Source organism: Erpetoichthys calabaricus, chromosome 3 (assembly GCF_900747795.2).
Source record: "Erpetoichthys calabaricus chromosome 3, fErpCal1.3, whole genome shotgun sequence".
Classification (NCBI taxonomy): Eukaryota; Metazoa; Chordata; class Cladistia; order Polypteriformes; family Polypteridae; genus Erpetoichthys; species Erpetoichthys calabaricus.
The window spans coordinates 91,002,369-91,019,665 of NC_041396.2; the positions used below are offsets into that span (position 1 = coordinate 91,002,369).

At 37.6% G+C, this 17,297-nt stretch overlaps 1 protein-coding gene across 1 annotated transcript in view; it reads left to right on the forward strand.

Annotated features, from left to right (window-relative positions):
- Positions 1–17,297, forward strand: part of slc6a17 (solute carrier family 6 member 17) — a 168,141-nt gene that overhangs the window by 137,466 nt on the left and 13,378 nt on the right. The window contains exons 5-7 of the mRNA XM_028797113.2: positions 9,217–9,398; positions 10,047–10,157; positions 16,588–16,829. Coding sequence (XP_028652946.1) covers positions 9,217–9,398; positions 10,047–10,157; positions 16,588–16,829 — 535 coding nt within the window. The remainder of the gene's footprint in view (positions 1–9,216; positions 9,399–10,046; positions 10,158–16,587; positions 16,830–17,297) is intronic.

A 17,297-nucleotide genomic window follows, 5' to 3' on the forward strand; every position in this document is an offset into this window, starting at 1 on the left:
ATTTAATATTATTTATTGTATCAGTATGCTGCTGCTGAAGAATGTGAATTTCCCATTGGGATTAATAAAGTATCTATCTATCTATCTATCTATCTATCTATCTATCTATCTATCTATCTATCTATCTATCTATCTATCTATCTATCTATCTATCTATCTATCTATCTATCTATCTATCTATCTATCTATCTATCTATCTATCTATTTTCTGTTAATCCAATAAACTTAATGTCACTGCTGAAATACTACTGTTTCCATAAGGCAAGTCATATATTAAAAGGAAGTTGCTACTATGAAAGCTCAGCCAATGATAAACAAAAATCCAAAGAATTAAGAGGGGTTCCCAAACTTTTTCATATGACTGTATATCTGACTTCTGTGAGCTCCTAGGTTTGTATACTTAGATCCATTGTGCTTGATCAAGAAAAAGCTTTTGATAGAGTAGAGCAGGATTACATACTGTATGTAATGTGCTTTACAGCTTTGGTTTTCACTCTTGGGTCATCAATATATCTATATATATAAAATTCAACATCTGTCTGTCTGTCTTTTCACGAGAGAACTACTTAATGGATTTAGATCAGGTTTTTTTCTATAATTTGCTTGAACATTCTGTTTGATTTTGTGACTTCTGTCATTGCGTTAAGTATCATAGTTCAGTTGCGGCACTGATTTATTTGCGCAAAAGAGAGAGACAGGCTGAGGGCCAGGTGGAGGGGGAGGTGGTACCTCAGGAGTAGGGGGCCAGGCGGAGCCATCCTCACTCACATGCCAGCCTCTGCTCGAGTCGCTTTACCTATCCCATGTGTTGAAGCGTACCAAGCCTTCGCTTAGCTAGCTCTATCTGTTTGTTCAGCACACATTATCATCTAGAGATTGTTAAAGAGTAACGTTTGATGTTTTCGAGAGAGACATCACAGCTACGTGTGTTTTAGAAGGTACCTGCTCATTGCCATAGATATCGTCAGAGCTGAACACGGTCAGATGTAGTTTGACATTGGAGCGTAACTACCTTCCGCTTGGCCAGAGACACCTTTCCAACTTTTTACGTTTTTGGTAAAGAGGTCACAGCTTCATTCTCGTCCCTGATAAAAAAACAAAAAATATTATATATTAAGAGGCCCTTGGATACAAAAGCTATCAATATAAATTCTTCTCAATACAAATTATTACACTTTTTAATTTTTTTTTATTGATTTTTAAAGTTTGTCCTGTTTCACTACTATGTGGGCGGAGCCACGGAGGACAGCTAGTAATTAATAAACTACTGTAGATAATGACATTCAGCGTTAGCAGAGGCTCAGTGGTGACCTTTGTTTTCCATTTACAGTAGGTAGAAGATTAGCCAAGGATGTTCATTGTCAGGGATACTATATTCCTTGGCTGCTGTGCCCTTGCTAAAGGATTTGTAAAGAGCAGTAGATGGGTTGATGGTCCCTTATTGTACAGCAGCCTATGCAGAAAATATTATAGTGCTGGCACAAAATCAAAATGGCATTGACAGTTTGGCTTTGAGAATTTTCAGGCAGTGTCTTCAGCCAAAGTAAACTGGAGTAGAAGTCCAGCTTTGTTGGTGGGTAGCAAATGAGATGAGCAACTACCTGCACTAGTAGTCGGTCTGTAATGGGTACCTGTATCTGCAAGTGTTCCTGGGAGATGATGCCTGTAAGATAAGGAGCCCATGGTTCAGTGAGGAATTGTTTAAATCATTGTCATTGGTTGCTTTTCAACTATCTGACAGGGGAAGGACTTTATTCATTAACAATATGTTAGCTTCAACATTGTGGCAAAGAATACCATATAACTGCTTCCTCCACAGGAACTGTTTTAACTTGGAATGTGTGCTGAAGTAATGTTTATTGTATCTGACAATAGAAGAAGGAGAGAGACTTACTGCAGTGTGAAACTGAAAGATTGTGTTCCCAAAACATTTTATTCCTGGAGTGTCCCAGAGGCTTCTAGCTTGTGTGATTTTATGTCAAATATGCCAGCTGCATCTTGGTGGGTCCCTGTTTTTAATGGAGAGCAGAAACTTTCTGTATCTGCTTGTTGAAAGCAGAGCATAGCAACTTCTCAAACAGAACTGAGATCAGTTATTCTTTTTTTCAGCTCTAGAGAATCCAGTCATAGATTTGATAGCTTCCAAGTCCATCTGGGTCCAATACATGTTGATTAAGTCTTGTGTGAATCAACTTCATCATTAAGTGGATTTACATAATTGCTGCTGTTTAAGCATGAATGGGGCTTTAGAAGTGTTATAACTGAATTCCTAAAGACAGACTGATGACCTGTTGCAAAAGATTTATGTCAGTATAGCTCCTCGTCTGAAGGCTATTGTTTTTTACATTTTAGGAAGAGTGATGCACAGGAGCTGCAGTCTACTCTTTGTCAGCTTGCTTCCTGAACCTGCAATTTCAGAAATGGAGTACTTTACTAAGAAATAAAGAGACTTTCTCAGCAACCCATTGTGATCTCCTTGGATGTTGCATTGAGGGAAGCACTTTGTCATTTATATTGCAATATCACTGAACTCTGCTGATTTTGTTTTCTGATACACCCTGGTTGACGGACTTGGGGCAAACAAAGTGAATAACATTGGCTTAAGCATGTTTCAATAAGCCGCATTTGAATAAAAGAACAACTGATTTGCATTGGTATGTGCTACATAGCAATGTGCCATTAATACCTACAGTATATCTCACAAATCGATCCCTGAGTACTGACAAATGAACACTGCTTATTACCTTTTTACCATTCTGACATTCTTAAGTTTTTAATGTTCTTAGTTGTATTTTAATTATTCTATATTTATATATAGGATGTTGTTACTATGACCAAAACAAATAAACCTATAAATAAGTTGGCTGATTTACAAATTGTTAAGGCAAAATTAACTACGTATAAAACTTGTAAAGAATAAGTCACATCAGATCAAAATGTTTGTTACCTTGGTAAAAGTCAAAGTTTACCTGGAATACAGTTTAAAGTTTAAAAGACTGTCAGTCTGGATCCATTTGTGAATGGGTGGTGTTTTATTGGGGGTTCTTTCTTTCTTTCATGTAATCTGTCAGAAGGTGTCCTATAAGTGATCAAACACCCCATATCCATTGTAAGTTAACAGACTAAAACACACACAACCCCAGCTTTAGGCCTCCTAATTCACCTTGGCATCATCCAGATGGTGTTGTGCACACTGCATGCTCCATCTTCTGTCTTCTTATTTTATTAACATTGTGGCAGCAATTTTCTTGACAGTAAAGGAGTCAAGGCTAAGGCTAGTCCTACAACACTTATTTTCTTACAACTATACATAGCTGAGCTACTGTCCTTTAATCAGTTTTAGGAACAGTTCTCTTATAAAAATAGCTTCCTATTTAATTCAGTTTATCTTTCAGCTGAGTGACCTATAGACGGTGTCCTTTTCCTTCCTGAGAGTGGACAATGAGATGGTACTAGATAACTAAACATTTCTCTGTCTTGAATTGCATGCCATTTGAAAACACCAGTGTTGATCCTGAAAGATTGTTTACATGCTTTTACATGGACATCTGGCACCAGCCATGTGACAGACTCAATGGGTAATACGTGATAGCTGTAAGGCATTGTGAAAAGAGACATAATAAATTCCTCTGGTGCCCAGATCTTAACTAGTGATGCAGTAAATAGGAGTTGGGCACATTAAGGAAAGTCATTAACAGCTTTACTGATTGGCAATAACGGATGTAGACTATCTTGTGAGATAAATTATCTTTCATTATATGTCAATGTTGTATATTAAGTGCAATGAGACTTTATCATGAACTTAAGTCTTAATGATCTGGACCTCACTCTGGCAAATATCATATCTCAGTTGAAACAGCAGTCTATTAAAAAATGGACAAATCCACAGCGCTTAATGGAATGGGAATGTCATGTACAGTTTGGTCCATAAATATTTGGACAGAGACAACTTTTTTTTAATTTTGGTTCTGTACATTACCACAATGAATTTTAAATGAAGCAACTCAGATGCAGTTGAAGTGCAGACTTTCAGCTTTAATTCAGTGGTGTGAACAAAACGATTGCATAAAAATGTGAGGCAACTGAAGCATTTTTTTAACACAATCCCTTCATTTCAGGGGCTCAAAAGTAATTGGACAATTGACTCAAAGGCTATCTCATGGGCAGGTGTGGGCAAGTCTGTCGTTATGTCATTATCAATTAAACAGATAAAAGGCCTGGAGTTGATTTGAGGTGTGGTGCTTGCATGTGGAAGATTTTGCTGTGAACAGACAACATGCGGTCAAAGGAGCTCTCCATGCAGGTGAAAGAAGCCATCCTTAAGCTGCGAAAACAGAAAAAACCCATCTGAGAAATTACTACAATATTATGAGTGGCAAAATCTACAGTTTAGTACATCATGAGAAAGAAAGCAAGCACTGGTGAACTCAACAACGCAAAAAGACCTGGACGTCCACGGAAGACAACAGTGGTGGGTGATCACAGAATCATTTCCATGGTGAAGAGAAATCCCTTCACAACAGCCAACCAAGTGAACAACACTCTCCATGGGGTAGGTGTATCGATATCCAAGTCTACCATAAAGAGAAGACTGCATGAAAGTAAATACAGAGGGTGCACTGCAATGTGCAAGCCACTCATAAGCCTGAAGCATAGAAAGGCTAGATTGGACTTGCTAAAGAACATCTAAAAAAGCCAGCACAGTTCTGGAAATACATTCTTTGGACAGATGAAACCAAGATCAACCTCTACCAGAATGATGGCAAGAAAAAAGTATGGAGAAGGCGTGGAACAGCTCATTATCCAAAGCATACCACATCATCTGTAAAACACGGTGGAGGCAGTGTGATGGCTTGGGCGTGCATGGCTGCCAGTGGCACTGGGACACTAGCGTTAATTGATAATGTGACACAGGACAGAAGCAGCCGAATGAATTCTGAGGTGTTCAGAGACATACTGTCTGCTCAAAACCAGCTAAATGCAGTCAAATTGATTGGGCGGCATTTCATGATACAGATGGACAATGACCCAAAACATACAGCCAAAGCAACCCAGGAGTTTATTAAAGCAAAGAAGTGGAAAATTCTTGAATGGCCAAGTCAGTCACCTGATCTTAACCCAATTGAGCATGCATTCCACTTGTTGAAGACTAAACTTCAGACAGAAAGGCCAACAAACAAACAGCAACTGAAAGCCGCTGCAGTAAAGGCCTGGCAGAGCATTAAAAAGGAGGAAACCCAGCATCTGGTGATGTCCATGTGTTCAAGACTTCAGGCTGTTATTGTCAGCAAAGGGTTTTCAACCAAGTATTAGAAATGAACATTTTATTTCCAGTTATTTAATTTGTCCAATTACTTTTGAGCCCCTGAAATGAAGGGATTGTGTTAAAAAAATGCTTCGGTTGCCTCACATTTTTATTCAATCATTTTGTTCACCCCACTGAATTAAAGCTGAAGGTCTGCACTTCAACTGCATCTGAGTTGTTTCATTTAAAATTCATTGTGGTAATGTACAGAACCAAAATTAGAAAAATGTTGTCTCTGTCCAAATATTTATGGACCTAAACTGTAACTACAGAAATTCTCACTATTTCAGATGCAGAAACATTTACAGGACAGACATTAGCTTTTTATTTTTAAATACCCATATAAATGCATAACACAAATGAGATTCTAATTTTCAAAATCTTTTGCAATGATAAGCAATTCTTGGTCAGCTACATAACCGATTAGAACCCACTATTGTCAATCCTAGAATAAATTGGTTAAATAAATAGCAACTAGAGACCCAAACATCAAAAAGGGTGCTTGATGTAAACCAAGTGAAGAATGATATCAGGAGCAATACAATGTAACCAAAAACAATTCAAAGTCAGCATCTTCTCCACTGCACTCTCATGTACAGGTCTTTACTCTAAGTGCCTATAAGTGTGAATTTCAAACTCTTGTAATGTGCTGATAAGTTACATCAGCCTGGGGAAGAGTTAAAGACAAAATGAGCCGCCAGCATTCCCTCACGCAAATGAACAGCTTCAAAGCCAACTACAGGGCATCCTATAAAAATGACAAGCAAGCTAATGTAACATAAATAAATAAATTCCTAATAGTGCAGCAACAGTGAGTTGTTCTTTTAAGGACGGTGAGTTATCTAAAGGAGCTATGTAAAGAGCAAGAGAATCCATGAGCACTTGGTGACACTGGTGAAAATTGTGACAAATTGAGTTACAACTGACCGCAACACAGCATTGTGAAGCAGTGCCAGTGAAGCAGGCAAAAAATGAAGCAGATTGTAGAGGCATCACAGAACAACCATTGAGGGAGAGTTTCAGAGCTGAGATCCCAACCTAGGCCAAACCTGGAATGCTGTTTCCAGTGTCATTTCGGTGAAAGAAGAAAAAGAAGAGATACATCTGTAGCACATCACAAGGTATATATATGTCATACCCATATATATATATATATATATATGGTTGAAATAGTTTACTGTCAAATAAATGCAAAGAGTACACGACACGTGTTTCGCCCTCATTCTGGGCTCATCAGGTGTACACACTCCACTGCACTCCCTCTCGGGAATCGAACCTTGGACGTCAGCGCCAGAGGCGATGCCCCTAACGTTTGCGCCACGGCGTGTGGTTCGTTTATTTGACAGCATGTAGATCGGGGTAATTACATTCACGGCATTCGAAGTCTGTGTCACAATCTGATTGTATGGGTGGTTACCTACCAGGTAAAAAAAAAAAGGTTACCTGGTAGGTAACCACCCATACAATCAGATTGTGACACAGACTTCGAATGCCGTGAATATATATATATATATATATATATATATATATATATATATATATATATATATATATATATATATATATATATAGGAAAGAACACTGCATAAAAGTGCAGCATTAAATACCTCTGCTGCACCACATGACAGTGCCGTACTCAACATCTCTGCTATGCCATCTAACAAAGCAGCATTGAATATCCCTGCTATGCCACCTGACATTGAATTGCTCAAGACCTCTGCTAATGTGTTTTGTCACCGAAGTTTGTGTACTATTGCAAGGTGCTGGAAGAGATCAATAGGGACAGAAACTTCAAAAGGAGGGCTTTGCAATGGCCCAGACAAGTTTTATCAGCATGGAGATGAGCCATTAATAGTAATAGCTGGCATTTCATCATACAATTGATCAGCTTCTGTGCCAACTGCAAAGGGACCTATAAAAGTTTCTGTCCCATAAATAATTTCCAACTAGTAAAGAAACAGCAAAAAGTTCTGTTAAGGATGGTCAACTACCTAAAAGAGCAAGAGCAAGTAAAGAGCAAGAAGGTTCCTTCTGTACTTGGCACTGGCAAGCACTGCAAGTGCCACACTATTTTGCCACCTGTGCACCAGAAAGTAGCCTCTACTTTTAGATCCGGTCTTTCTCTCTTTACAAATCCTGGCCTACCACCAGAGCAATCATAATGAAATGTTCCCTAATCACCATGACCTGGACAAAACCATGTAAAGAAAATGAATAATAAATGCTGGTGTAGTTTATGTTTTGTTAATTTGGGAAAATTGTTCTGAAACATTATATATTGTTTATTCCTACAAGGAATTAATTGTAATTTAAGATGTTTCTGGTAGTAGTATATTAAATACAAAAAAGTACTTCTTGCAACATGAGCTCACTAATACGTCTTATATGGTGTGTGACTATTACTGGCAGGACAGGCTTTCTTTTTTAATTGTACATTCTTGTACACCCTGTGTGCTCCAAATCATACTATTACACTGTAAATGGTTCATGGGAATGTAACTTGGAGACTAATGTGTTGGATGGTTAAGTTCCCAAATCCAGCCTTATATTCAGTCTTACTTACATTTATTTATTTTTTCTCCTTTTTAACATTTTATTGAATTTATTAAAAGCAAGTAACTTTCCATATAAGCCAGTCAAACTTGGAAAAACTAAATTCAATTCAACCCCCACCCATGAGAAAGAGAGCAAGGCCAACAGCCAGAGTAAAACTTTATGAGTAGAAAAAAAAGAGGGAGAAAATCCTTTTCCTCAGTTTAACTGCTTATTCTAAAATATTATCGATTAGATCTTGTCATGATTTTAAAAAGTTTTAAACAGATCCTCTAAGTGCAAATTTTATTTTTTTCTAGTTTCAAATAGTATATAATATCAGTTACCCACTGACTTAAAAGAGGTGAGTTAGGATTCTTCCAGTTGAGCAAGATAAGTCTACATGCTAATAGTGAAGTAAAGGCAGTTGCAGTTTGCTTGTCTTTCTCCACTTTAAGCCCAGTTGTTAATGAGTTAGGAGAGACTGTGACACCAAGGCTGTCTGAAAGGCATTTAAAGATTTTGGTCCTGAATGATGTTAATTCGGTGCATGCCCAAAACATACAGCCCAATGAGGGTGGAGCTCGATTGCAACATTCACAAGTTGTATCTTGTCCTGCAATGATTTTGGACAATTTTAAATGAGACAAATGCACTCGATATATAATTCTAAGTTGAATAATTGCATGCTTTGCGCATATGGAGTTCGAGTGAATTCTGTGCATCGCTGCCTTCCACTCCTTTTCTGAAATGTTGAGCAAGAGATCCTTTTTCCTACTATACTCTGGGATCTTTGAAAGGGAGGGACTTTAAAATGTTTTTATATATTACAGAAATGCTGTCTGAGTCCTCAAGACTGATCAAGTCTTATTTAAATTTAAAACTGATCAAGTCTCTTCACCTTCCTGTTTTCAATAAATGTACCTATGCATAGAACGTTTTTAATAAAAAAGGCACTGTAAAATGAGTGGCACAGTGGTATCGCTGCTGCCTCGCAGTAAAGAGACCTGGGTTCGCTTCCCGGGTCCTCCCTGCATTGGAGTTTGCATGTTCTTCCCGTGTCTGTGTGGGTTTGCTCCCACAGTCCAAAGACATGCAGGTTAGGAGCATTGGCGATCCTAAATTGTCCCTAGTGTGTATGTGTGTGCCCTGCGGTGGGCTGGCACCCTTCCCTGGGTTTGTTCCTGTCTTGTGCCCTGTGTTGGCTGGAATTGGCTCCAGCAGACCCCATGACTCTGTGTTAGGATATAGTGGGTTGGATAATGACTGACTGACTGGCACTGTAAATCATAAAGTTTGCTATTTGCAAATAACATGAGCCAAAGGCCCACATTTCTGTGCTGTAAACCTGATTTTTCTCTCCCTTTCTTCCTTTTTAGTTGTCGAGCCAGAGTGTGACAAGAGCTCAGCTACCACATATTTCTGGTACCGTGAGACATTGGACATTTCAAACTCCATTTCAGAAAGTGGTGGACTGAACTGGCGGATGACACTCTGCTTGCTTGCTGCCTGGCTTGTTGTGGGTCTGGCCATGATTAAGGGAATTCAGTCCTCTGGCAAGGCAAGTCACTGAACATAAGAAGCAGATGTAAAAAAAAAGCAAGATACCTTGGATAGCTGCTTATATGCCCTGTGCACATTGTGGCAGCGGCCTCTATGAAAGGTGCTGTTGGAAATAACTGATTTTATTCCCACCTTTGGGGAAATCTTAGCACTTCACTTTTTAAAGAACCATGACAAAAGTTGCATGAAATCACTTGGGAAAGCACATCTTCTTTTAAATGTTTACTATACATTTTCATTCGATAATACTGATATTTGCAATTCAATTTACCATTGTATTACAGCAAGCCAAATGACGTCAGGGGTTACCTGGAAACGGAGGCTGTGACGGCAAAAGGCGCGCACAGAGTGTGATGTCACAGGCTGCGCCATATGTTCGTGTTAGAATGTGCATAGAATTAACAATTGGATTAAACTTGCATTTACACAATTTGAAAGAATGACGTGTGGGTTACGTCTAATCCAAAGGATCAAAAAAGAATACGCTTAAGTGCAATTAAAACCACTCACCTCCATTTTGTGTATACGACATTCAAAACAGTTTTCAGGCAAATATGCAATGCATATATCCTGCTGACAATACCAAGCACTGCAAAAAGTTTCCAAAAAAAAAAACAAAAGTTAAATATTTATATCTCCAATCCAGGTGATGTACTTCAGTTCTCTCTTCCCCTACGTCGTCCTGTTTTGTTTCCTGGTTCGAGGTTTGCTGCTGAGAGGGGCAGTTGATGGCATCGCGCATATGTTCACTCCAAGAGTAAGTAAAAGTTTAAAGTTTCAAAATGACAACGCCGCCCTCTAATGGTTATGTGCTCTAACTGTAGGTTGCACTTTTTCTCCAGCATTAGCAACACGGATATGCAGCCTATTGGATAGATAGATAGATAGATAGATAGATAGATAGATAGATAGATAGATAGATAGATAGATAGATAGATAGATAGATATTTTTGATAGAAATTGATGCCTTTTTATCAAGATGTCATTAAATTTATATACAAATACAGCCAAGATATTGCTAGTGTTGCTAATGGATATTACTGCTTGAAATGACTGATTTTTTATTTATTATTCACATATGACTACATGTCCTTGGGAGGCAATAGCACCAACTACTGAGTCTCCATGGCACCCAGATTCCAGCTATCTTAAATGCATTTATTTCTGGGCATTTTAAAACACTACATAATATGTCAAAATACATCGAGACCTTTTTCCACTGGCATCTACTAAAAGTTTTTTTTCTTAACCTTTCCACACATTAGATCTAATATCATATTTCAATTGTAGCACATTCTCACAGTCTTTATTGTAATCTTTTATAATTATACTGATATCAAAAGACAATCACATCTTTCAGTCTAAACATAAACTTTTTTATATGTATGTATGTATGCATGTATGTATGTATTGTGACAGATAGGGGGTGCTCTCGCTCCCTATGAACCCTCAGACAATGCGTCAGAAACCAGGTAAAAAGTCCAATAATTATTTATTATAATAATACTGTGCACAAAGCATTCTCCACTCCACAATACTCAATAACAAATACAATTCACAATCCTCCACTCCCAGATGCTTAGCCACCCTGCCTCCCAACTCAGCTCAGTCTGCTGGGGTTTCCCATAATCCTTTTATCATCCATGACCTGGAAGTGTTTCTGTCCCTCAGTCCATATGACTTTCTTTCAGGTAAAAACTTCTCCTTTTCTTCATCCCAGAAGTACATCATTTCCTCTGTCGCTGTGACTAAGACGTACTTCCGGGTTATAGGGGAAATACACATCCTTGTGCTTCCCTGCAGCGACTCCTGGCGGCCCCCATGGTAGCCAGCAGGGCTGTGCATAAAAACTCTGTTGTCCAAAATTCCCTGCTGGCATTCGGGGCACCTCCATGCTGCAAGGAGGGTTCCATCTGGCAGCCCGGGGGTATTGGCCGGGATGAATGGCCAGCCATATCTCACAGTATGCATATCTTCATTATAAAAATATCTCTACTTAAAATATTTTCACTTTCAACAACATTGAAACATAATTTCGTTCTAATATTTTAAAGTGTTGATTCATATTCTTTTTGATTATTAGAGTAACTAAACTATAACACTGTGGTGCCAAACAGTCCCTTTATCACATATCACTTTGAAAAGAGTTATTTAAATGATTCTGTGCAATTTTGCTTTATTTAAACTCAGTTTCCTTTGTCTATGAAATGAGAGACATACAGCAATTGTACAGACTATTATACCTTTATTACATTAGAAAAGTAGGACATAAGCTAATGAAATTTTGAGAATGAAGCATAATTTATCCTTTGATGAACATGCCTTTAATGAGCTCAGTTACATTTTCAGAACATCTAATGAAATATTTAGACACATTAGTAGCAGCTGCTCATTTAACAGAGGGTCAAATTGCCCTGTTACATACAGGGATAACTATCCTCTGGCATCCCTAGCAGTGAGAAGATCATGGGTTCACATCCTGGGTCCTCCCTGTGTGGGGCTTGCAAAGTGCTTTGAGTATTCAGAAAAGCGCTATATAAATGTGAAGAATTATTATTATTTTTATCCTGGAAGTAGGTAATCCTATTTAGTCTACCTAAAAATCTCCCTTACTAATCTTATATCTTTATAGCAAGTAGTGCCCCCTGCTGGGAGTAGCACAGTGTCACTGGCAAGGCCAGTACACTGTACCAGATCATCTAATGGCATAAATCATATTCTGTACTGTACTGTACCACCACCTGCAGCAATGTTCCTAACTGGATCCTCTATGGCATGTTATTTGCAGTGGAAACAAGATAATTATATTGTAAACATTTTTACTTTCTTGTATACAAAGTATAGGGAAATTATTGAAATCGTCCAAAAATTCCATTTTGAGATTCTGATGAATTTTGACGTTTTAGACTTCCCTGAGCCTGAAAATACAATTTTTGGAATTATGTCTGTGTGTCTGTGTGTTTGTGCATGTAAACACGATAACTTGAGTATGCTTTCACTTAAGTCAACCAAATTTTGCATACAAGTATTAAGTACAAAACAGATTTCTATCAACTTTTGAGCTATTTCTGCTAACCGGAAGTGGTACTTTACCTGAAATGTTTCCCCAAAAATGTTAAAAATGTGATAATTTCACATCATATTTTTGTAAAGCACCACATTCTAAGCATTTTTTGTCTGTTTACATTTTTCAAAAAACAACCGGTTTTTGAGATAATCGCAATTTTCCGTTTGACGTTCAAATAGTAATACATACATATTTGAGAAAGTTTTTGCTTTACATAAACAAAATTTTGTGTACAAGTATTACATTATACACATTACTAACGTCTCTTGCACTTTTAACTGAAAGTGATAATTTACCTGAATTGTTAATAAAACTTTCATGGCAAATTTTTTATTCATGCAGCTGCAGAGTCCAATTTATTCATTTGATTTGATTTATTGTTGATGGTTCTTTAATGTATATAATATAAAAATATAATCATTGTCTTGCGGTTTACTCCTCAAATATCCAGCCCCATACCTGAGTATATGAGTAAGTCTAGGCAAGACCACTCACGATTTTTATATAGATGTAGTTACAGAAAATTACAATGAAATGCAGTATGTAATATATCTATATTGCATCTATTCATCCCTAGGAGAGGTGCTCCAAGCTAAAACAGCAGCCACAGATATAAGGCATTGTCACATCTCAGAATAGACAAAGAGCACAATTTCACTTATACCCACTGCAGTTAAATGGTTGGTCACCATGTGCTTTCTGTAACATCTAAGTAGTTTTTTTTCCAATTCATTAAAAAGCTGGCAAAATGCTCAAACCATGGACAGTTTTTTGTTTATATGGCTTGCTATGCACACTTTTATGTTAATCTCACTAAACAACCCTCAAGTCAATGTGAACAACCAAACGCTGGGGTATTAGGTCATTACACCAAACTGTCCATATATGCTAAGCTGTAGTAAGAACAGAATAGCTTGAAGATAATTGTAAACAATTTTACTTGGAATGCAAAGCCTATTTAGACATGTTTGAAACTGCATACATTAATTAGGAGCACATCATTAGGCACAAGAATATTACTCTGCCTATTCAAAACTGTACTTCAGACATCTTAAAAGATAGACCAAATGATTCAACAGAAGTTAAAAAGCGTGTGACACATCACAAAATAAATTACATTCGTTTAAGATGTCCCAGAAAACTATGCAAAATTTTCTATTTAAGATATTATGCCTTCATTTTAACATGCCATCAAAATGTACAGATCATTCCTATTGAACACATAGGGCACTATCACCAGGAATATATTTTAGGGTTTCAAAAGGTTTGAATTAGTTAGTCAGTCAGTCAGTCAGTCATTCAGTCATCGTCCAACCCGCTATATCCAAACACAGGGTCACGGGGGTTTGCTGGAGCCAATCCCAGCCAACACAGGGCGCAAGGCAGGAACAAATCCCCGTGCAGGGTGCCAGCCCACCGCAGGTGAATTATTTACTTTAAGATAATTCAGATGTCATAAATGTAAGTCCCTGGCACTGTCTCTGTGCAGTTTACATGCTATCTATATGTCCATTTGAATTTTCCTCAAGACACTCTTTCAGGTTAATTGGGGGATTCTAATTTTCCTTCTGTGAGAGTGAGTTGGCACTGTAATGTAGTGACAATCAGGGTTTGTTTATTCCTGCCTTGTACCTGATGCTCCTGAGATTGGCTCCAGCCCTCTTAAATTTGACTAAGTGGGATTAGAAAATAAAAGGATTGATGGAAAAACTCAATCAGTTTGTCTCAGAAAGACAAAGTAAGTCTGTTTCATGTGTGGCGGACGGCCGGAGCCCTTGCCCAACCAGGACGCCTGTATAATCTAAGGGCTGGGGGAGAGAATGTGCTCAGTGCATTATCTCTCCCGGGACACTAAAGAGTAGCCTCCCTGGGTTACTGCAGGACCATGGGTTCCCTCAGGGCATGCTGGAAGTTGCAGTTTGCCACAGCCCTGTTGGGTTCCATGGGTGCCGCCAGGAGGTGGTGCAGAGGTTGCAGCACCTTACAATGTTGGGCTTCCACCACACCTGGGAGTACTTTCGGAGTGAGCTAACGAGTCACACGGAGTACTCCAAGGAGCAGCATAAAAGACCAGCAGCCACTACTCTGGGAGCCAGATTTGGGAGGATGTGGACAAAGCTTACTGGAGGAGGAGTGGAGGTGAAGAAAAAGAAAGAGAGAGAAGAGAAGGGAAGAAGAAGGAACAAAAGAAAGTACTGTGTTCATTGGGTTTGGTGCTTTGAAACTGTGCTGTACAGGTGGGAAACGGGAAGGTGTTTCCCACAGAGAAAAAAAAACATAAAAACTTGTATGGTGAGCTTGTGTCCTTCGTCTGTCTGTGTTGAGTTTGGTGCCAGGAGCGCCCTCTGCAGGCCACACATGTTATCCGAAATGTATTCTAGGATATTTTAAATATATACTGAGATATCTTGAAATTGTTCCATTTTTACTTTCTCGTATACGAAGTATAGGGAAAGTATTATAATCGTCCAAAGATTCAATGTTAAGATTTTGATGAATCTCGACGTTTTAGACCGCCCTGACTTTCTCGTATATGAAGTATGGGGAAAGTATTGGAGTCCTCCAAAAATTCCATTTTGAGATTTTTGACGTTTTTAGAATTATGTCTGTCTGTGTGTGTGTGTGTTTGTAAACACGATAACTTGAATACGCTTTTACTTAGGTCAACAAAATTTTGCATACAAGTATTACATACAAAACCTAGATTTCTATCAACTTTTGGGCTATTTCCGTTAACCAGAAGTGGTACTTTACCTATTTTGTCATGCAGCTGCAGAGACTAATTTATTCAACTTTATTTTTATAATAATTCTTCAATGTATCATTAATTTGATTTGATTTGTCATTGATGGTTCTTTTATGTACATAATATAAAAATATAATCATTGTCTTGAGATTTACTCCTCAAATATCCATCCCCATATCTGAGTAAGAGAAAGTTATGAGAAAGTCTAGGGGAGACCACTTGTAATTTTTAATTTTGTTACAGATCTTCCAGTTGCATCCTGTCCATTTTCATAATTTCTAAAACAGACAGGAAATTCTACTTACAGCAAAGGATTTTTTGACTTCTTAAAATGAACGTGATTTCTAAGCAATGGAAATGCATTTGAAATATACTGTATTCAGTTTCAGATATTTTGAAATATACTTTGATACTTAAACTTTCTTTAAAAAGTAATTGATTATTCATCTAAGTTTTAAAATGCCAAATCAGAATGTATGACCTGTCAGTTTGAAGAAAATACATCAAAAAAGGTTTTCATCTTAACGACTTAAGAATTTAGTGTGAACGTGGCTTTACATATGGCAGTTGTGCATAATTTTGAAGCATTTTTAAGTGGCTCCAAAATTTGGAACATCTGAGAAATTTTGTCTTGGAAAATGTAATAATTTCCAGTGATTCATTGAGAAGCCTGGATACGTAGCTCAGTACTATAACTCCTCTCAAAGCTTTAGCGAAGACCTAAATCTATCATTCATTTCAATCTGTCTGAAAATATACATTGAAATATCTCTAACTATCTTGCTTTACATATGCAGGAGGGCTTCATGCTGATATACTGTATGACATTTAGAATGAGTTGTCAGAAACAGCGCTTCCAATCTATTTCTAATTTTATCTTTTCCCCTTCTTCTGTATTGTAAAATATGCCTAATAGTATTTCACTAAAGATCATGATACGATGAAGAAAAATAAATTGTAATTTGCCATTAAAAGATGTTCAAAGCATGTTTTGGAGTACATTGAAAACCTGCTGCTCAAATTTCTTATTCTGAAACATGAAGTACTGGAACAGTTAAAACTTTCTGAAATCCAGCTTCTCTCCTGTTTTACTTGTTATCATCATATATGCCCCTCCTTCTCCTCTTTAAAATGTCAGCCTTGTCCCTAAGGATAGAACATATAAGAGTCTGCTGAGATGACCTTGAGATTTCTTTAAGGAAATGAGTAGTAATAGCTTTAAGGGCTGTCTATAAGAACATCATGTAATCCTATATGACAGCTTCCACTGCTTCCACAGCTCTTCCTGTGGGGATTGTGTAAACCAGTGTGCAGGGCTTGAAAAATACAGGAGAAAAAAACACACTAAAATGATTATATTCTCTCTGCTTTCAGCTGGAAAAGATGCTGGAGCCCCAGATTTGGCGAGAAGCAGCCACTCAGGTTTTCTTTGCTCTGGGACTGGGCTTTGGGGGAGTCATTGCCTTTTCAAGTTACAACAAACAGGACAACAACTGTCACTTTGATGCCACCCTTGTTTCACTTATTAATTTTATCACTTCAGTCCTGGCTACCCTCGTCGTCTTTGCTGTCCTGGGTTTCAAAGCAAATATCATGAATGAGAAATGCGTAATTGAGTGAGTATCCGTTTTCTATCAAATGTATGTTAAGGAGAAAATGTGCAAATATTAAAAGATGGTTGTGATGTACAAGTAGAGTAGATAATGCTTTTAACGTTATGTATTTTACTGTAAACCCTGCATTGCCTTATTTTACAATGAAGGAATTGGCAAAAACATATGAGTCGATTTTCTGATTGTTTTGGCATCAATTTAAGAGTTATTTTGAAATTCTGTAATGATATCTATATGGCAAATACAGTGAAACAGATGTTGGAAATGCAGTCACATAATACTGTATATAACTGAATTCGTATTATACTATCAGTACAAAGTACTACACAATAATATGGCATGTTTAGTGTAGGATCTAAAGAAACTGTATAATTAATTTTGTTGAATATACTTGCTTGCTAATTAATGTAATTGTACACTGTTCTTTTTCCAGATCCATATTGCGACAACCTTTAAGGTTGCAGTATCATG